General features: G+C 43.2%; 1 protein-coding gene across 1 annotated transcript in view; it reads left to right on the top strand.

Annotated features, from left to right (window-relative positions):
* The window catches only part of IMPG1 (interphotoreceptor matrix proteoglycan 1), a 150,103-nt gene extending 128,531 nt beyond the window's left edge, over nt 1-21,572 (top strand). The window contains exons 17-19 of the mRNA XM_089922283.1: nt 14,923-15,088; nt 19,841-19,913; nt 21,381-21,572. Of these exons, the coding sequence (XP_089778409.1) occupies nt 14,923-15,088; nt 19,841-19,913; nt 21,381-21,458 (317 nt within the window). The 3' untranslated portion in view covers nt 21,459-21,572. The remainder of the gene's footprint in view (nt 1-14,922; nt 15,089-19,840; nt 19,914-21,380) is intronic.
* Nucleotides 21,573-22,252: the final 680 nt, after the last annotated feature.

Here is a 22,252-nt window from a genome sequence, read left to right as displayed (position 1 = left end):
CAGGGGTGAGAGGGGATTCTGGCTAAAATGACCTAAAAGGATTCTTGCAGAAGCAAGGCCAGGTGATCAGACAGCACCTGGGAGAGAGCAGAGAAACCTGATGATCAGATATATGGAGGATGGGAGGTTCTGGCCAAACCTACTTAACAGCTTTCGTGCTAAAATTGGACAGTGAAGAGACAAACACAGAAGCCCAAGAGTTGAGGCCGAGTTGGAAATTTTAGGGGAGCCTGAGTTAGGGTCTGGTCAAGGAGAAAAGCTTTGTCAGCACTAGAGCTGGAGAGGCAGGACACCAGCCACAAAAGTTTTGGTGGCAGTGGCCCGAGCTACCTTTGGAGGGTGGTGGCTGCCGAAGAGAGGGAGGTAGCCACCCAAGACAGAGAGGTACTCGGGGACCCACCCAGACGCAGACCCACGAATGCTCCCACTTTCGTTCTCCCACTTTTCACAGCCCTTCCCTGTTCACAGCCTGCTACAACCATTGCTTCTGCACAGAGTTCATTAATTTCTTACTTCTATGAATCTGCACATCTTATAAAGCTTCTTGAAACGTAAAATGCCGATCATAAAAAAAACCACCTGTATACTTAGAGTATAGTAAAGTGTTTCTAGCCTCAGTTCTCCTGTACAATTTTAGTTTGGGGAAATATGTACAAAATTAGTATTTTGATTATAGAAGAAATGGGTGTCTGGATTTTAAAACAAATTAAGGGAAAATATGCATATGATTTTCAGTAGTTTTCTTCTTATTCCTTTGATCTAGAAGACGACAGCTACTTTGCTTCTAGTTTTTCAGCATGAGTGGCTGGTCCAGATTTTCTCCTCATGGTGGTGTATTTAAGTGTAAGCTGTCATGGTGATCGACAGGCAAGCTGATTAAAACATCCTCCTAGTACATCCAACCAGTGCACCCAACTGCTCACGCTGCCTCTCAGGTCCCTGGACCCCAAGCACTTCAGTTTCCTAGAGAACAAGGACTCAAATCCCAACACACGCGGCCTCTGGCTCTGTTGCCGGCATGGTCTTTCCTAGTGTCTAAGGCTCGGCGGATGCTCAGCAGTGCCCATCCCCCAGCATGTAGTAAGAGAGGTCACAGGGTCAGGGCACCGACCATCAAAATCCCAGATAACACCCGAAGGCCATTTTAGCCAATACAAGAAGCCTCGCTGATTCGGGTTTGTTCATGTAAGTATTTGCTTGAACTTACTGGAGAAAACTCTCCTTGAAAGAGGATCAGAGAGGGAAATACTGTACATCCGGAATAAATACCTAGCTTGTCTACGGGAGAGAAGCCCAAGAATCTTTCCTTGGAAAATGGGGAATGTGTCCTATCATTTCAACCTTTTCCCAACCAGGATGGCCAAATACAGCGACACTAAGTTACGGGGTGTCTTACCTCTTTGCACTTTTCTTACCACTTTCTTGGAAGAAACAGACTAAAACTAGGGCTACACAGCACTGGAGGGTTTCCCGCCTCAGGTGCACTGTCCCCCAGCCCGGGAGCCGCCAGCCTGCCTCCTCCAAACCCCAAAATGTGAAAAGCATGAACGTCATATGAATAGATAGTGAGCATATGCCACAGTCTTATTTGACTCATTAATAAGGAAATTGTTAGATGACAAATCTGGTTTAAAGAGGATATGGAAACAGGGATCTTATATAAACAGAGAACAAAAGCAAATGATGAAATCTAAATACAAAACAGAAAATACAATCATTGTATCTTATCCACTTTCTCTATGATAGCTTCTAACTTTATAGAGTTGTAAAATGCCATAATCAATAGTAAATGGTAGGTCAAACCAAGTTACCTCCTTCTAGGAGTCAGCAAAGTGTTTCTTAAAAGGCCAGACAGTGAATATTTTAGGCCTTACGAGACAAAAGGCAAAATTGAGGATATTATGTTGGTGCATATATAACCACTTGAAAATGTAAAAATCCAGCTGGCCGGCTGTAAAAATGCAGGCAGATAGCCGGGTTGGCCCACAATGATCCCTGTTTACCAGGCAACTTGTCATCCAGTTTTCTCCTTATTTCCAAATGTTGGGGGATTTTTTTTAAACCATCAAAGGTTTCCCAGCCTCTTGCTCTCTCCAGCCCTTCTCTTGCTGTTACAGAAAAGTCAGACAAGTAAATGACAATGCAAAAACGATGTGGGACTCTGTTCATTCATCCCTTCAGGAAGCACTTAGGGACCGTCTGCCTAGAGCCAGGCACTATTCTAGACACCGGACCCAAAGGTGGATGGAGCCCATCTCTGCCCCAAGGAGCAAAAGGTCTAACAAGAGAGACAGAAGTATGTACCAAAAAAGTCAGAGACTCTCTAAACACTATAGTCAGGATATGAACAGAAATGTTAGGAAGCACAGAGCAGGGAGCAATTCACTCTCCCCAGGTGAGAGAATGTCACCGCAGCCTTCCTAGACAGACAGCCATAGGGGCTGGGCCTTGTAGAATGGTGGTGGGCCCAGGCAAGGGAGGGTAAGGAGGGGCTATTCCAGAAAGGGCAGGAGGAAAACGCAGACATTTCTGGGAGTGGTGGGGTACTTCTTCCACTGTGAGAGCAGCTTTGGGTACTAAGCAAGGAGTAAAGATGCTCAGAATGGACGGAAGGGAAAGCCAGGCTGAAGCAGTGTTACCCGAAAACTGGGTTCCCCTCTTGATGGGTGTCGAACCAAAAGACACAAGCAGGCCAAAGAGCTGGAATAGGAAGATTTATTACTTGCAGTAGGTAAGGAGAACCCCAGGGGTCTTTCCCAAAGCAGGGTCTCCCTGAACAGCAAAATTGGGGAAGTTTTAAGTTAAGGGCACATGCATATTCATGAAGGGGCTTGGGTGGTGGACAGAGTCCAAGCTTTAGTTGATGGGCACACAAGGGTCAGAAAAGGTCAACGTTATCCTCCCTTAGGTTCCGGTTGATCTGGTGGTTGAGGCTTCAGGCAAATCTTTACCACTGAAGCAGAACTGGGAGTCTTTACAACAATGTTATCTTTGCTGCTGTTACTTCTCTTGCCTGATAACAGTCCTTTGTTCCTGCATTCATTTGTTCCCTTAAGATCGTTAATTACTGAGACCTGTTCAAGGGCAAGCATTGTGGCCAGGCTTAGATCACAAAATGGCTGAGGCCAAAAATGGCTTCTCTTATGTCAAGAAAACCATGCCTGGTTCTCTTTCTCCAGGGACCCCCATCCTACCTGTTCACTCACGTAAAGCCGCTTAATTAACTGTTGCTCATTTAAAGCCAGGTTGTCTAAGAGCCCCTGTTCAATCTATTTGCTTCTGCTTTAGGGTCCTACTTTTCTTTCTTCCTTTTTTTTTCTTTTTCATGACTTATGATTTTTTTTAAGTTAAACTTTAATAAAATTTTATAAAACTCACAAAGTCTTCAGACTAAGTACTTAAAGCATCCCCAAGATTATAAAATAAAAACAGAGTTTATCATTCATAAAATACTGAAAGTTTAGAAAATACTTAGTAAAAATATATACATAGTTACAAAGGGCACATGAATTAAGTCATTTTAAAAGGTTTAAGGGCAAAAATTAATAAAATATCTTCAGGATATAAAAATACTCCAAAAAATATTTTTGGGGAAACCAGTTTTATGGAAATGGATATTAGGTGAATTGACTTCTAGCCTATGAAGTAGGTGTCTGGAGGCCCGGAGAAAGGCCAGTGCTGAAAGGATGCATTTGGGTGAGTAAACAGGAGATGGAAGTCATTTAAGTTGACAGTTCAGAGGTCATTAGAACCCTTTGCAGAAGCAATCTAGTAGAATAGCAAGAGCAAGGCCACATTTCCATGAGTTTGGGATGAAACTGAAAATGAGAACGTCAACATGCCCTGTCCACCTCCTGTCTTACAACTTGGAGCAAGGCGCCAACCCTCCCACAGAGCCTGGGAGGGAGGAGGTGCTACCTTCCCCAATGATTACATTTTAAAGACGTGTCTCCCAGGTCCTGGAGAAATTTGGAAGTCAGGAGTCATAATTCTGGCAAGAAGCTCTAAAGAGATTTACATCTCAAAGGGGCAGAGGAAGAATTTACACGTTTTCTAAACTGGCTGCTCTTGATGCTGAAAACTCAGCCTCTGTGCACCGGTGCCGAATCAAATCTCCGAGACAGAGTTCTGGGTGAAGAAGAAAAGAATAGCTTTATTGCTTCGCCAGGAAAAGGGGGTCACAGTGGGTTCATGCCCCTCAAAACTGTGTCCCAACCCGCGAGGATTTGGTGAGGAGTTTTATTAGCAATAGTTCAAGGGCAGGGTTGCTGATAAGATTAGGGTGTGTTCAGGGCCTGCATTCCTTTAATCTGGTCTCATGTAGTCACGGTCTCTCACTGGTGTGGCCTCCAGACGCGCAGGTTCAGCGGCACATGGCTCACGGGCCCAACCGCTCTTCCCGGACTGGACAGCGAGTCGAACCCGTGTCCCCTGCATTGGCAGGCAGACGCTCAACCACTGCGCCACCAGGGAGGCCACCGTGTGGCCTCTTGATAAGCTTCTCTTGTTCCTTTAATCTGGCCTCAGGTGGCCTTCATTGGAATGAAGAATGCTAACATCTTCCATTTGCTGGGGGTTTAAGTTCTGTGAAGATCTCAAAGATATTGTCATGTGTATCCCTTGAGGGGGAACCAGGACCCTGCCCCAAGGCTGTGCTATTGTTTCTTGACAGCTCCTCCCCTGTCTCTGCATTCCCTCCCTTCCCTGACTAGCAACTGTTCCACTCTACCCTTTGGAACTCAGGGAAGGTCATGGAGGCTAGAGTCTCACCTACAAGAAATGGGGGACACAGAAATATTTCCATGCCCAGGAGCCACAAGGGTCCCACTCAGTTTCACTCTAAGGAAAGGGAGGTTGAAGAAAGAAGCCAGTGTAAAGTTTAGTTGGGCTGAGGGGACTGTTAAAGCCCACTTGGTCAGAGGATGTAGCATTTCTTTTCTTTGCCCCAGTTTTATTATATTTTGTAGGCAATGCCCGGGCAGACCAATTATTTAGTTCCATTTGCAAAATTTGAAACAAAACCCAATCAAGTACTTTTCTTTTCTTTTGGCCTAATGTCAGGGTGGAAGAGTGGTTTATGGTAGCAATGCCGGGAGGGGGGGTTATTATTCCTTTACTACTTTGGGACTAAAGAGAAGAAAGAAGATAGAATCTGAAAACCCTCGTGAGATTTCCAGGTGAATTTCACCCCCACATTCAGATCAGCATCGAGCCGTCTGGCTGTGTCCTCTAAAGGAGGGTCAGCACTTTGTCAGGCCAGATGGCATCTGCAGAGGCACAGACAGGTAGGAGAAGCCACACACGCTGTTGGTACTGTGTGCGGTTTGCCTTTCACCTTTTGAAACTCCCTGAATAAATGCATCTCTGATATAAAAAGTATAAACCAACGTTAGAACTATCTGATTTATCAACCAAAAAACAATAAATCACGGCTTGCTCAGTATTCTACCGGCACCCGTAGCAACTAGAGGTGTCTTTCATTTAAGCTGCTGTGAAAATTCTTCAGAAGCATGTAGAGCTTTTATGCCAGTTAGGTGTGCAGGTTGAAGATTTCAAACATGCAAAACTACATATAACTTATTCTGACTTATTCTCTCCTTGAATTCCTAAAATTCCTCCTCAGAAACAGGCAGACTCAAGGCTGGTAAATGGTAAACATTGAAATTAACTACAGTCTGGCATCCTAGATGCTTCCAGCCAGAATGTGGATCAACAAACTCATTTTCTCTGGAAAGTGCATAATTTGTAAGATTCGCACTTAGTCACCAGCTCTGAGAAGATGGTAGATGTCACTCATCACAATAATGACAATAAAAATGATTGACACTATTTTTTAATTTTAATAAGAAACTACACAAAGGTATTATTTTCCCCCTATTACACAGTTGGAGAAACTGTTTCCTAAAATTGTAAGTAACTTACCTTTTACTGGTCACAGAGTCACCAAGGGCTGGAGCTGGAATTCAAAGGCAGCTTTGTGTGTTTCCTTCAACTCTACCTACTGCCTCCTTATAAAAAGGAGTCTTATCAGCCCTCCTACTGGGTATACAGAGGCTGTTTAATCTACTTAGAAAAAGTGACAACACACTTCAGTCTAATTAATCCTAGATGAACTGTTAGGTTCTACATTTCACCAAGTGAAATTTCCTACAATATTTTGTCATATTCTAGAATGCCAAAAAAACAAAAACTCGTTCTCTCAGAAACAAAAGTCCCAAACTTGCAAATGTCGCCTTTCCATGTACTGGTGATTGGCTCTGCTAGGAGTGCCCCTTCCGAGCTGGGGCAGCCACACGAATCCTGTCTCCAGGAGACTCTCCCCAGCTCCCCCATCCCGTCTCCTAGGTCTCTGGCCAGTCTCCTAGGGTTACACTGCTGCTGCCCCGTGCCTCCTGGGGTGCCATCACAGGGATTTTCTGTTAATGTGTGCTTCTGTTACCAGCTGGACTGCCACATACCTTTCACCCCTCTCCAGAGTTTCAGCCTGTGCCCTCATCTCACACCGGAACCACCCGGTGGAGCTTCCTTAAGACACTCCCAGAGCCCTTCATCCAACCCCTTAATGCAAACCCTCCACACAAGCCTGGGACTCAGCCCAGCTGCAGGGTCACTTCCCACAGCCCCTGCTGTCAGCCGTCCCCCTCCACATCCTGGGACACTCAGGCCCTAAGATCAGTGCACCCAGAACACCTCAGTTTAGCTGATACAAAAATGACTGAGCGAGAATTCTTCAACCCTCTGTCCAGGGTAAGACATGTGTGTTTGCCCTGGAAATGTTACTGAGAGCCTCCTATAAAGAGTTTGTGGTGGTTTTCTTGAGAATGGTGGAGAATTGAAATGAAACCCTAAGTTTCTTCATTGCATGCCCCTTCAAGCCAGACAGAAGCCCCATTAATAACTTACTCAATTCCACAAACGTGTGTTAAGCTGCAACCACGTGCATAGTACTATGCTGTGCGTTACGTATCACTGAATAGTTATTCCCACTCTAATCCCACCCTTTGGCAATAAGTCATAAGCAAAATATTTTTGGCCAGTAATAAAATAACAATAAAACAATAAACATGAACTTAAATGTAGATTTTTTTTAAGTTCTTTTAATGTAGATTTTTAAAAAGTTCTTTTAATCACTGAATTGCACAACAGTTCTGGAGCCCGGCTAAAGCTCCGGATGCCTTTGTTCCAGTAGGACACCTAGAATGGGAGATTTCTATTTGAGTTGGAGGAATGTTAGTGATCACCTGCTTTCATTACCCCTTTTTATAGAAGGGAGAAATGAGACACAAAGATGCTAACCTGCATTCCCAAGGCCACAGATAATTGCTGAGAACCAGCTCTTCTCGCCCAGGGTGCCTTCCTGTAGGCTTCAGCATTGACAGCAGAGATGAGCAGGTTCACTCCGCGGCAGGTGCGGCCAAGCCCAGAATGTTCTCAGGACTTGGGAAAACAAGCCCGATGGGCCTGTGTGGAAGGTGAGGTTCCCCGCACAAACCCCCAGAAGGGCGCCACATTTATTCAATGACTAAGTACTCAGCACCAAGCACTGAATTAAAATGACATTCACGCCTTAAGAAGGGAGCAGTCAGACGACCAGCGCTGCATTAGGATTTCCTGGGCTCTAGACCCTTTGCCTTCATGAATATTAATTTTAAACATTAATATTAATAGAAATCTTTAAAATTATATTTTATGTCTTTGGTGGTATAGAGACAGATATAATGCAGATTGGATTATATTAATTTTTTCTTCTGATTTTAAAGAATTTAAAACACGTTCGCGAGCCCCTAAAAGTACGGTCGGTGGGCTAGTGTGTCCTGCAGATTACCATTGATCCGGATGTGTGGGGTTGTCATTCCGTGATGCCCCAAGGAAAGGAATGACACGCCCTCCTCCCCACCAACAAAGCCGGGACCGCAAAGCCTAGGTTGTTCGGGGGTTAGGGGGCCCCAGCTCCCCGCTTGTCTCAGACGTGAGGCTGGGTCACGGCTTCCTTGGAACTCCGGGGCCCTGCCTCTGCCTTTTTGAAATGGGAAAAGATGATCCAGGAGTTTGCACCACATGCCCCAGCCGGCCAGGCCCGATCTGCCGCGGTGATCACGGCGTCCTAAGCGCTCTATCAGCGGTCCCCCGAAGCTGATTCTGCCACCGCGCCAATTCCAGGCGGACCTCGCCTCCCTCCCCCGGTGCGCTCCGCACAGCGGCTTTTAAGCAGACAAAAATCAGTTCGGGCTCTTATTTCATCCCCTGAATCTATTCCTACTTCTTTTGCTATTGAGCGCCATCTAGCGATCACTAGGTTTCATCGCATTAAAATGTTAAAAAACAAACAGGAAAAAAAAAAAAAAAGTCCACAGAAAAGTCCTAACAGGCCCTCAGCCCCGGCCAGACCAAACGAAGCCTGAGCTCCAGCCATACTGAACTGAAATCCTGCCCTAGGACGGGACCCGATTAAAGGAGATGCCTCACTTCCGGTCTAGCACGTGAGTGTTAGGACCGCGCAAGGGAAGGGGATGGTGAAATGGTAAAGAATGATGAAGAAAAGGGCAGAAAGGCAATCAGTACTCAGCCCCAAGGATGCGGTACAAGTGACAGGACGATCTGGGGGGAGGGGTGGGTGCAATGAACCGGAGTTAGTGACAGGTGGGCCTGAGACCCTCAGAGCGCTGGCGGGAAACAAGAGTCTATTTTCAGGCATGAGTGCACTTGGGACCAGAAACAGAGGGTTGGAAAAAAGACAGTCTTGGACCATCAGGAACCTATGGATTTATAAGCTGCTTGCTGACCTGGATCGTAATCTTTTTGAACTATAACTGTAAAGTGCTTTCAAGTGTCCTCTGCAGGCAGGGGGTATTCATTTAAATGCGTTTTGATCCCATGATGTAGGACTGAGAGACCACCTCCCTCAGTCAGCAGCTGGGAATACTTTTCAAGACCTTTGAAATGCACACCAAAGACATGATAGAAGCAAATCCAGGGGAGAAACTGATACATAAAATGTGCATGCACTGGAAATCTCAAAATGATCCAAGCCCCACATGGCAGCTCCAATACTGCAAGTCATGTTCATTGCTGTCACATTTGAACAACAGGAAGAAATGTGGAGCCACTGTCTATCAGACTGTGCTTTCTATAAGGGAAGCTTTCTGCCTCGTGAAGGAACAGCGGCAGACGAGCGTTTTGAGCTTGCTTTAGTTAGGAGCTTATGGTTCAGAGGAAAGCATTCCTGGACATCTGATTTGTAAACCAATGAGACCGGAGATGCTGGCGAGTTTCGCCTCCCCACTGCTCTCTCCCTCGTCCCTATTCACCCCTCCAAGCCCCGAAGGGCCTTCTGGAAACCCCGTATTTGAAACCACTAAAATGATGTCAAAAGCTGAACATCGTAACATACGGATGTTAATCTTGGGTCATACTACCTAAAATGGGCTTCAATTTCCTTACCTGGGAAAATGAGGTCAGCACTGTCTACTTTGGAAGATTATTGTGAATTTTAATGAAGACACATGTTTAAAGTGCCCAGCACAGTGCTAAACAAACAGTAACCCTCATTACATGTGCCCTCCCAGTTCATATAGATAATTGCCATTGTTCTCCTGGCGAAAGCTGGAGGTTCAGGATCATGATTTCTGAGGCCGAGTCAGGGACAAGGCCTGAAATGAAATGACACCAGTGCTCTGACTATGTTTGGAAACCACGTGGGAAGCCAAGGACCAAGTGCCAGGATGAACCTGGACCTTTTCCACCTGCTGCAGACGAGGAGCTACTAACACAGTCAACTCACTGAGTGCCCTGGGCTGCCTCTACAGAGAGATTGTCCAATTTGCTCTGCAGAAGAGCTATCCACATGGATTAAGGATAGAATATTAAGTCATTTTGCTAGCAAGCAGTTATGATAAGCCCAGAGGATGTCCCAAATCATACTAGGTGTTTGCTGGGTGTGGTACAGGCTTATAGAGAAACCTCTCGGGAGTACGCACCATCAAAACAATCTATTTAAAGGGGATTTAAGTAAACCCAGGAAGCTAAGGCATCATGAGGCCCTCACTTCCTCAAATCCACACACAACCTGATAGTGACTTGAAAAGATTCTTCTAGAAAATGGCAGCTATTTGTTCTCTTCCTGACCGGCTGTTGAGCTCAAGTCTTGTCCTCCCTTTTTCCATGCCACTCACCACATTCAGACCAGAACATTTTAGGTTGTTGCTGCATAATGTTTAGACTATTAACCTTGACCAAATCAAGAGCAAAGTGCAGGAAGTTCAGACCAATTTGTTCTGCGCATGTCCCGGGGAGTCATGTTAAGGAAGAGGCAAATAGTTGTGTGGTCCACTCGTGAATGAGTCCATCATTCTAAGGAGAATGAAGAATGAAAAAGAAAGGAAATAACAACGTAGGGAAAGCTTTGCTTAAGAAACTTCTACTAGTTAAACTTTCATCCATCGTAGAACCATCTCTCCTCTTCTGTGGCCCTCCCTCTGCAGAATCAGCCTAAAGCCCAAAGTTGTAGGTGTCCCTCCAAGAATGATATGTAAGTAAAGAGGGTCATTTTTACTTATGAAAAAAAATATTTTTAAGGTAATAGGAGGGGACGCAGTAAGAGTTGACTCACAAATTAATATAAATATTTGTCTCTTCTGTTACGATTCTAATTGACTGAGATTGCCTTTACCAGTCCACAAGATGGGGGGGCCAGGGAGAAGGGGGAGGACTTGAGCACAAACAGCCTTGATCTTGGCAACATTCAACCTCACTGAGTCTCGGCTTCCTCATCTGCAAAGTGAGCAAATTAGTGGAGAAGGTCTCCAAACTACCTTCTAGCTCTAAAATTCTGCCTCAAATGTAAGGTTTTAAATATGGATAAAATAAAAATCTAAAGCAATTAGCTGGACTGGAATTCTTAATACTAAAGAGTGGGAAGGGCCAATTTGGTATTTGTTGAATGACTCAGCGTCTTAGGACCCAGGAAGACGTACACAGCAAACCGAAACTGAACTAGGTGACGTGAAGTCTTGTACTGTTCTGTAGGCTGGTCCCAAATAAATGACATGGGAGAAGCAAGTAATCTATAAACTAGGTGCATTTGTTTGTCAAATATAGCCGATTGATGGCCCCCAGATTTGGATAAGTTCATTTCTCCAGTGTTGCCTTACTGTGTTCCGTTCAGCTTTACTGGTACATAGACATAGACTACGCCTGGCTGGGCTGAAGGAAATATTGGTAAAACAGAAACATTGGGCTTCCCTGGTGGCGCAGTGGTTGAGAGTCCGCCTGCCGATGCAGGGGACACGGGTTCGTGCCCCCGTCCGGGAAGACCCCCCATGCCGCGGAGCGGCTGGGCCCGTGAGCCATGGCCGCTGAGCCTGCGCGTCCGGAGCCTGTGCTCCGCAACGGGAGAGGCCGCAACAGTGAGAGGCCCGCGTATCGCAAAAAAAAACAGAAACACTTTTTTAAACAGGAAACTCACCTGGTTATCACACATTTCCTATTACTCTTCAGAGGGGTAGACTCGGTGCATTCAGTCTGCTTTCCCAGGTAAATCTATTTCTCCACTGCAGAAAGAGGGCAGTGGAGGCGCTGACTCTTCCCTCCTGGCCTCTGCTTTCAGGACTGCAGGCCTGGCTGTCAAGTTGCTGACAGCTGTTATTTATTAAATCAGGCCCTGGACATGAAACACCTGGGTTGTCAGGGTAAACCTGAGTCATTTTCTAAACAGTGACAAGGACCCCTTTGCATGGCCAGCTTTAGGAACTGTGAGGCAGGGAAACCCGCTCACCTTAGCCAGGCCTGGCTGTCCATATGGACCCTCAAGTTGCAGAGAAATACAACTTTACGTAAAAACGTAGCAGGTCTACTTTGCTGGGAGACCCCAAAGTATGTTTTCAAGGACCTGCTCTCGCCCTCCCTCCGCGTGGGCTGGTCTAGCTAACCCCCTCACTCTCCTTTTCCACCACGAGGGGGCGCTAGATCGGGACAGTGAACAGGAGGGTCCGTGGAATTCTCGCCCCACAAGCTGCACCCCACCCACCTGCAGGGCTTCTGTGGTCAGTAAACTTGGCAGAGCGGCTGACTCCAGCCTTCACTCGGAGATGCGCAATAGATATGCACTTATTAGTGACTCTAAGAGGTTTAAAAGTAAAAAGAGAAGGGGTTACAGTTGGGGGGAGAGAGAGTCCAGGGGAAAGAGAGAGAAACCTGTTATGTTTATTTCATGCAGCATTTAAAAAAAAACTTATTTAGCCACCAAACCTATTTTTAACATAAAACTTACTAAATCCTGCTCAGTTGGAGTTCTGCAAATGTTCCCGCTTGGGAAATACTATACCAGATGATCACGGAAGCAATCCTAATTCTGAAACTTCTAAGATCTATTTACATATTTTCTAAAGCACAAGTCTGAGCACAGCCCTCCCCTGCCCCCAAATCCTCCATGGCTCCCACCTGCCTGTAAGGTCCAAATTCCTTAGCATGACATTCAAGACCCACCGGAGCTTGGCCTGAACGTAACTCTCCAGTCTCAATTCCCTTCCTCCGTGTGCACGAGTCTCTGCTCTCCTCCATGCTGGGCTTCCCCTGCCCCCTCTTCACATGGCCGTTGCTTTCCCACCTCTGTGCCTCTGTTCATCCTGGGTCCAGTCGGAGTGCCTTTCCTAGTCGTTGCACATCAAATGCAACCCACTTTAGACACACAGTTCAACAGTCCCCTCCCAGATAGCTCTTCTCTAACATACCCTCATTAGTTAGAGCCCTTATACTAGACAAGATACTGGGCTTCTTGTGTAGAAACATCTGTGTATATGTCTTATTGTCCCCTAGGGTTCTTGAAAGAGTGGCTTCATACCCGACTGCCTGTCCTCTAGTTCCTAACACATAATAGGTGCTTACTGAAATAATCTGAAGGGTAAATGGCTGATGTGATTCAACAGGAAACCTTCTGGGCAGAAAAGAATAGTGGTCTGGGGACCAGAGGCCTGTTCTGGTTCTGCCATCAGCACGTGGGGACGTGGGCCTTTTGCTACTCCGCCCGAGAGCTCGGTATGCTCAGTTCTAGAAAGACAGGGAAGGGGCTGGCAGGGGCCACAGGCCTTCCAGAGCTAAATTGTCTGAGATTCTCTTGATTTATATACTCCACCTTACAAAGAACTTGAGGCAATCTTACAGAATTAAGAATAGAGTGAAAGAGAACAATTGATGACAAAAAAAGAACAGAGACCTGAGGTCTATTTGAATTTTCCAAAGGAAAGAACCTCTAACAATAGGGCCTTAGGGATCACAAGAGACTGAGAAAAAGAGATTTTTTTAAATCAGGAAATCATCCTGAGTTCTCAAAACTGTCCATAAAAATGACTGACTATTTTATTACTGCTAAGGTATCCCTCATCTTAAATATATAAGATCACCAATTCATCTCTGCAGAAAATGCTTGCCTTTAAAAAAACCTAATGAACAAAAAAAATTTTTTTGAAGTATATTTGATTTACCATGTTTTCAGCTGTACAGCAAAGTGATTCAGTTATATATATATATTGTTTTCAGATTCTTTTCCATTACAGGTTATTACAAGATACTGAATGTAGTTCCCTGTGCTATACAGTAGGACCTTGTTGTTTATCTGTTTTATATATAGTAGTGTGTATCTATTAATCCCAATTCCCAGTTCACCCCTACCCACTCCTTTCCCCTTTGGTAACCGTAGTTTATTTTCTATGGCTGTGAGTCTATTTCTGTTGTATAAATAAATTCATTTGTATCATTTTTTTTAGATTCCACATATAAGTGATGTCATATGGTATTTGCCTTTCTCTGTCTCACTTACTTCACTTAGTATGATAATCTCTAGGTCCATCCGTGTTGCTGCAAATGGAATTATTTCATTCTTTTTATGGCTGAGTAATATTCCATTGTATATACATACCACATCTTCTTTATCCGTTCATCTGTCGATGGACACTTAGGTTGCTTCCATGTCTTGGCTATTGTAAATAGTGCTGCTATGAACATCGGGGTGCATGTATCTTTTTTTTTTTTGCGGTACGCGGGCCTCTCACTGCTGTGGCCTCTCCCGTTGCGGAGCACAGGCTCCGAACGCGCAGGCTCAGCAGCCATAGGTCACGGGCCCAGCCGCTCCACGGCTTGTGGGATCTTCCCAGACCGGGGCATGAACCCGTGTCCCCTGCACCGGCAGGCGGACTCTCAACCACTGTGCCACCAGGGAAGCCCTCAAGTATCTTTTTGCATTAGAGTTTTTGTCTTTTCCAGATGTATGCCCAGGAAAAAAATTTAATTCTCTAATACAGTGGTTATCAAAATGTGCTTCCCAGGTCAGATACATCAACACCATCTGCATTAGAGAATTTTTTTAATGTTCCCTTTGTTAGTGCCTTAGAAATACAAATTCTCTGTCCTCAAACTTCCTGCATCAGAAACTGTGGTGGGGGGGGGGCAGGAGTCTGTTTTAACAAGGCCTCTAGATGATTCTGATGCACACCAGTTTGTGTATAATTATGTTTGGAGCTAAATATGTTATCACGTGTGTCTATAAACTCATTTATCAAAGATACAGAAATGTGTGGCTCCCTTTTCTCTCCACTCTTTTCTCACTCTTGTACAACTCACTCCAAAGTGGGGTGATGGGGCTTCCCTGGTGGCGCAGTGGTTGAGAGTCCGCCTGCCGATGCAGGGGACACGGGTTCGCGCCCCGGTCCGGGAAGATCCCACACGCCGCGGAGCGGCTGGGCCCGTGAGCCATGGCCGCTGAGCCTGCGCGTCCGGAGCCTGTGCTCCGCAACGGGAGAGGCCCGCGTACCGCAAAAACAAAAACAAAGTGGGGTGATGGCAAATCTATGTGGTCCCTCATCTCTGACTTCTGCAGGATCCACTGCTCAGGCGTCCCTGCACCAATAAAATCTGCCCTGTTTTTTACAGCTGATCAAGCAGACCCCTGCAAATTCCTGGCCTGTGGCAAGTTCGCCCAGTGTGTGAGGAATGAGTGGACCGAGGAAGCCGAGTGTCGCTGCCGAGCGGGGTACCCTGGGCCCTGTGCCCCCGGAGAAGACTGTGACGACACCCCACGGAAGGGAGCGCCGTGCCGGTGGGTCTAGCACTGCGACACTCAGACCCAAGAATTAGTCACTCAGGCTTCTGAGACACCCATCATTAGCATGAATTCATGCAATCCCGTAAACCCATGGTTCTCATACTTCAGTGAACACCAGAATCTCTCAGAGAACCTGTGAAAGCACACGTGGCTGGGCCCTGCGAGGCTGTTTGTGATTCGGTAGGTCTGTGCAGGGCCCAGGTACGGCTGCTGCTGGTCCCAGGACCACACTTTGAGAACCATTGGCCCTAAGCCTTTCTGCAGGATTTCATTAAAGCCAGTAAGGGAAGAAAAAAGAGGCTGCATCAGCTTTAAGACAGAACACCACGTGACCTACTACCTTAATCGGTGTCTATGTGTCTAATATTTGAGTTTTTCCCTGGTTGCAAACACATTAGCTGTCATCATAAGAAAGCTGAAAAATATAGAAAGTGATGAGAAGGAACATTAAAAGCCTGTATAATTCATCACGTTAATTGATGTACTTCTTTACGTAGAATTTTCCAAAGCAAAATGGAATTAGACTGGCTTCTTATTTTAGAGTCAGCTTTTTTTACTTAGAACATTGTCCCATTTCATTAAATATTTTCTGTAGCATCATTTTTTTTTAAATTTATTTTTGGCTGTGTTGGGTCTTCGTTGCTGTGCACGGGCTTTCTCTAGTTACGGCGAGCGGGGACTACTCTTTGTTGCGGTGCGTGGGCTTCTCATCCCGGTGGCTTCTCTTGTTGCAGAGCACAGGCTGTAGGCACGCAGGCTTCAGTAGTTGTGGCACACAGGCTCAGTAGTTGTGGCTCACGGGCTTAGTTGCTCCGCAGCATGTGGGATCTTCCCAGACTGGGGCGCGAACCCGTGTTCCCTGCATTGGCAGGCGGATTCTCAACCACTGCGCCTCCAGGGAAGTCCCTGTAGCATCATTTTTAATGTTTACATGGTAAGCCATTCTCTGGATATGTTATACGTTGAATCAGTCCTTCATTTCTGAAGCTCTTTAGAAGGAGGAAAAGGAAGTAAGATATCATTGGCTTTCTATTCACAAACTAGACTTTAGGGCGTAGGTTGCCTTATGAACAAACAGGGAGCCCAGTGGGTCCTAATTCTTCTCCAAGTCCTGTGTCACCCAGTGAAGCTCTGCCTGGGGGGCCTCTGTCCTCAGAAGTCTTCTCCCGAGCCTGTCCCGAGCTTCCCCAGTCCTGAGCTTCCAGTCACACACTCTTGAACATTTCCTCCGCGAGGATCACCTTCACGCATGTCTTTATTAGATCATCCTGTTTTTGTCACTGTCCTCTTATTCATTCTTGTGGCCGCTGTGCCTAATTTCCCACCAGGGGCACTTGTGGCCAGCTGCTTCCACAATCGACAAGAAACAAGAGAGACTGAGCCCTTTTCTTGATGAGACATACCCTGTTCCTTTAAAGTATTAATATTTTAAAGACCATTATCCAATAAGAGTTAAGAAGCAATATTCTGGAGTCAGACAAATGGTGATTAAAATGTTGGCTTAGCAATTTACTAATCACGTGACTGTCAACAAATTTCCTAACTTCTCTAAACCTCCATTTTTTTCATTGGACAGTGAGACCAATAAAAAACCCCTGTTGGGTTTTGCTGCAGCGGGTATATGAAATTACATTTATAAAGCTCCTTAACAAATAACATAAAACACAGAGTATCCCTTCAGGTAAGGGAAGATTATGAAGATGCTGTCAGTTTTCTCTGAGTTAATCTCAATCCTGACAGAATTCTTTATGGAATTTGACATTCTGGTTCTAAAGTTCCTCTGGAAATAAAAATGTACAAGAGAAAATCTTAAAGTACGATGGTGGGGAGGCTGCTCTAGAAGATAGAAATACATAAAATAATAATATTTAAAAAGCACTAAGATAGACACAGACCTAGACGATAGATCAACAGAACATATGTAAGCCCCAAACAAAGCCCTATATATCAAAGAATTTATTTTAACAAGCATTTCACATCAGTAGGGAAAGTATAGACTTGTCAATAATGATTAGAGTATACCTGGCCTTCCATTTAGAAAAATAAAATATTAGTTTCTTACCACACACAAATCAATTCAAAGATTCAAACCTAAGATTGAAACTATGAAAATAGGAAGAATTTCTTTTATATTTCTATAAATTAGGCTAAAAAAAGGCTTCCCTAATAAGACCTCAATCCAAGAAGACATTTTCCCCATAGGGGAAAAGACACCATAAATAAAATTAACAGATAAACAACAAGGTGAGAGAAAAATATTTACAACTTATAGACAAAGAATGAACCTCATACTAACAAGCGCTCCTACACATCAATAAAAGGCGAACATACTAATATTAAAATGAGTAAAGAATATAGAGGCAAGTTCATAGAAGAAATCCAAATGGCCCGTGAAACATAAGAAAAGGTATTCAGTCTCACAGTAATTAGGGAAACCTAAAAACAATGAGGATATATCATTAGCTACTCATGAGTTTGGCAAGAGGTCAAAAATATCCAGTGTGGGTAACATCAGGGAAAACTAGTTCTATCAGGCATTGCTGTTGGGTGTATTAATTGGAAAAACATGTTTTCAAGAGAAATTTGTCAATATCTATAAAATTTTAAATTTGACTCAGATACTCTACTGTGTAAATAATTGTTTAGACAATTATTCCTACAAAAATCATTGCACTTTGCAATGTTCACAGTATCATTGCTTTGAATTATGAAATAATTGCACAGCCCATCAATAGGGGAACAGTTAAGTCCATAGTGTGGTATATTATTCACTGTGGAACACGGCAGTTAAAAGCGGTAATATAGTCTACTGGAACTGCCATAGGAAAAGACCAGGACATTTCATTAAATGAGAAAAGTAAATTTCAGGATAATAGATCCTGTTTACATAATATATCAATAACAAAAATATGTACTTATAAGTATATTAGTTTCAACCGTATGGCATTGCCATGTTGCCAGTTAGAAATCATCAAATATTGACAATGTTGTATGATTCAATCTAATATGTAAGTAAAAGCATAGCAAATATATGGAATAATAAGTATCATTAGCTATCATTCCAGTTAACAATGGAAAGGAGCAGATTTGGGGTCCAAAATTTTAATAGGGCTAATGTATTCCCTGTGACACTATTTATAATAATGAAAATCATTTCAAACATAGGGGCCAGATTGAGTAAATGATGATAAAAGTGACATGTATAAGGAGGTTTTAATAATATGGAAGTACTTGTTTTAACTACAGCAAGATCACAAGTTTGCTCTCATTGTACACCTCAGATGGGGCAGGGTAGCGGGAGGTCCTTTTTTTTTGCCTCTAGAATCTGTTCCTATTTCCCTTTTTGAGCCCTTTCTCCACTGGATAGTAGGGGAGGGGGAAATAAGAGAGGGAGAGCTTGGAGTTTAATATAATCCAATCCAGTTTTTAAGAACTTCATGTGATTAATAGTTCAAGCAATCACTTTAGGCAACTCAATTCCCTTGGTATATTTAGGCTCAAAGGTCCTCTCCCATTCCCCTCTCTTCTCCAAGGTGGTATCTGGATGTATGGCAGAGCGGGGTTGGCCCTCTTTGTCTTACAAGATCCTTTGAAAAGTTTCCATTTCCATTGTCCCCTCACCTGCGATCTCTTAGTCCTGACTCCAGGTTTTTTGTTTTTTGTTTTTTTGGCTGCATTGCGTCTTCCTTCGTTGCTGCGCGGGCTTTCTCTAGTTGTGGCGAGCGGGGGCTACTTCTCCGTTGCGGTGCGCGGGTCTCTCATTGCGGTGGCTTCTCTTGTTGCGGAGCACGGGCTCTAGGCACGTGGGCTCAGTAGTTGTGGCTCAGTGGCTTAGTTGCTCCTCAGCATGTGGGATCTTCCCGGACCAGGAATTGAACCGTGTCCCCTGCATTGGCAGGTGGATTTTTAACCACTGCGCCACCAGGGAAGTCCTGGCCCCTGGTATTCTTGGAGCCTCCAATTGCCCAACCAGGGCAAGTAGGAAACCAAAATGCTACCGTAGCTGTTGGTAGGAGGAACAAGGAACTTGTTACTCAACCTCTTCAAACCACGTGTCTCTCCTCACTCTTCTGCCTTCTTCCTATCAAGCACTAGGGCCGCACAGGGTTTCCCTCCTTCCTACAATGATACCCTCCTTCCCCCTTTCCTTGATAGTATAATGGACAGAATGTTGAGAGAAAGAAAAGAGTTTACTGAGTTTACTGATAAGGGAACATATATCATAAAATATCTCACAAATATTACACCCATTTTAAAATGTAAAGAGTGAAAAAGCAAGGTGCAAAATGTTTATACAGTATCGTCAGAAATTATATGTACATAGAAAAGTCTGGAATTGTATACATCAAATTTTAAAATAAACTTTTAAAAAAGTTTTTTTTAAACTGTATGAACAAAATATTATTGCAGAGTTGTTTTCCAGTAACCATAACTCAGAATTTGACTTTAAAAATAACTCCACTTCTTGCAAGATAAGATATCACTCATCTTTCCCGTGAGCTTTGTCCAATCCTTCTGAGACCACTGCCTATGAAACAGTAAAGCCAACTGGAAGGCAAAACTCGGGGCAGAGGTGGGCTGGTGCACAAAGCATATTTCCTCCAACTCTAATGGAAGGCACCTGCAAAAATATGCTATTTTCATTTGTCCTAATAATTTTAGAACTAAAATAGTAGAAAGCCATAGTTGCGCTTAATGTTGATAAGCCCAGGAAACAGGATATCTTGTTTTTGCTTTCTTTTGCAGGTCACCAGATCAATCTAAAAACCAAGTGTATGAAACTAGTGTCAAAAAGTTCCAAAATCAGCAAAATAACAAGGTAAAATCGCATTTCTATATGTTGGTTTTAATTACTGAATATAAATTTTGAAGGAAATTAAAAACATTTCTGGGCCTGACTCTTAAATAGAGATAAGAAAAAGCAGTTTTCCTTTATTTGCCAAGCTTTTTTATTTAGTATTTTCAGAGGGAAAAAGGCATTTCCTGGTACCAAAAGTATAGAGACAGGGGCTGGCATTAACTGAAATGTGTAGACAAAACAATAAAATAACAGAAAAAATCCAAGTATTTTATAATATTCCTAACCTCTTCTTTAAAAATATACATGCAATTTATCAAATGCATTTCAACAACACTGAATTTCTCATAATGATTTATATTCCTGGAACTGAGTAATTGTACATATAGACATATATATGTATATATAATATATGTATATGTAATTATCTATATACAGGTATATATATTATATATATACATGTATATGTATATTATGTATGTATATATTCTTATATAAAGTATTTTTATTTCAAATAATCAGCTAAAGGAAAAATATGAAGAAACATGATTTGTGAACAATGAGTAACCTCAAAGATTCCTAAAAGTTCATCCTCAGAGAAGTGTTCCTTCCAGTGTCCCAGATGTCTCTTTCAAAATATTTGTCCATTCAATCAACTTTTTTGACTAAATTTTATTTTACAAAGGGAAATAACTTATCCAATAAGCAGGTTAAATGTAGCCTACATAGAGCTTTTTAAATAACTTTTGGAAAAATACCTTTGATCATTTTTAGCCTAAAATTACCTAGTTCCAAAAATTATAACTAGTCTTTGATGGTAAAATTGAGTGGTAATCAGACAGTGTCCACTCTACCTGAGGTCTCTCTCTCTATATAGTGCTAGATGGAAACAAACATGGCAAAGTTTGCAGTTGAAACTAGTCATTACGGTCAACATACACTCCAGAAGGACACTGAGGCCATTACACCAAACGCTATTCATAAGTTCATGTGTCCAAGTGCACACAAGGAATAATGTGTGCCATTTTGACTTCCTGAAACAAAGAAAATTGAGAAGACAGAAAAGGTTCAGACTTGGGCCATAAAATGACAATAGGACACAGGATCTGATACTAATAAAATGCCCAGGATGAAGTATACAGCAGCTGAATCTGGAAGTAGCAGGTAGAATTAGGAACCACGTTTCAAATGAGGAGGCAGCTTGAGTAATGTCTGCTATGGTTGGAAGGGAACATGTTGACTTTGATTCACAAATTATTTGCCATCCCTGCTTCAAGAGATTGATTCCGTCTGAGAAGATTTAAGAAGAATAGTAGGTTTAAGAATTCTTAGTAGGTTGTAAAGTTAGGAATCTTTCCCACCTTTCAAAGAATATATCCTGAATGGCAAGCATATTATCTCATCTACCAGCAGGGGTAATATTGGAATGAACCATTGGTTTGACCTTGGGTGACATTTTTTAATCTCTTAAAACTATTTCTCTTCCAGGTAACCAGGAAAAGAAATTCTGAATTACTGACTGTAGGATATGAAGAATTTAACCATCGAGATTGGGAAGGAAATTAAAAACTGAAAATGTACAAATTATCATTTAATCTATCGCAAGAGAGATGGCTTGTTTCTCAAGGAAAATTATATCCACTCTGTCAAAATTCTGAAAACATAGGCAGGCATATCCACTGGTCATCGATATCCAGGCATGTAGTCAACACTGAGATCCAGGACACATCACATTTCAAGTACAGAAGAGTCACGTACTTGAAGACCAATAAATTCTGGAAAAAAAGCAGCTTATTATCAAAATCAAAAACACCAGCAGTAACATGTATTTTGGTTATTCCTCAGTGATAATCAAGGTGATAGCTTTGTGTACAGCTGCCCTTAAAATATTGTTCACAGGTCATTTACAACAAGTGCAAATTATTATTTGGGGGCAGGGGGGTGGGATATACTGGGAAATAAAGCTCTTCATATGTTAGAATGTACATAAAAGATGATTACGTATGCAGGGAGGTGCAGGATGAATGCATATAGTATGTAAATTGTGGTGAGTTTATAGACACTCCACACTTCAGTGTCTGTAACTCACATGCCCCTTCAGTTCTTAGGCCCACTAGTTTTATACAAAATTCCTGCTTACATGGTGGATAATTTTGTTGCCAATAATTTCTAAGTTGATCCTTTAAAGAAAAGAACTGGGATATCCATACCATAGAAAATCTTACTTTTCTTGTTACTGCATAAAGCTATTTTAAAGAAAGATACTATATTGGGGGGAAAAAAGTGAGGTTGTACTTTGTGACATAACCAATTCCTGTTTCCCACCACGGATGAACTATGTCTTCTTCCAATGTGATAGC

This window comes from Delphinapterus leucas, chromosome 12 (assembly GCF_059928025.1).
Source record: "Delphinapterus leucas isolate spDelLeu-1000000601 "Yukka" chromosome 12, BTC_Dleu_Yukka2, whole genome shotgun sequence".
Classification (NCBI taxonomy): domain Eukaryota; kingdom Metazoa; phylum Chordata; class Mammalia; order Artiodactyla; family Monodontidae; genus Delphinapterus; species Delphinapterus leucas.
This window is presented reverse-complemented; position numbering and strand designations above follow the sequence as displayed.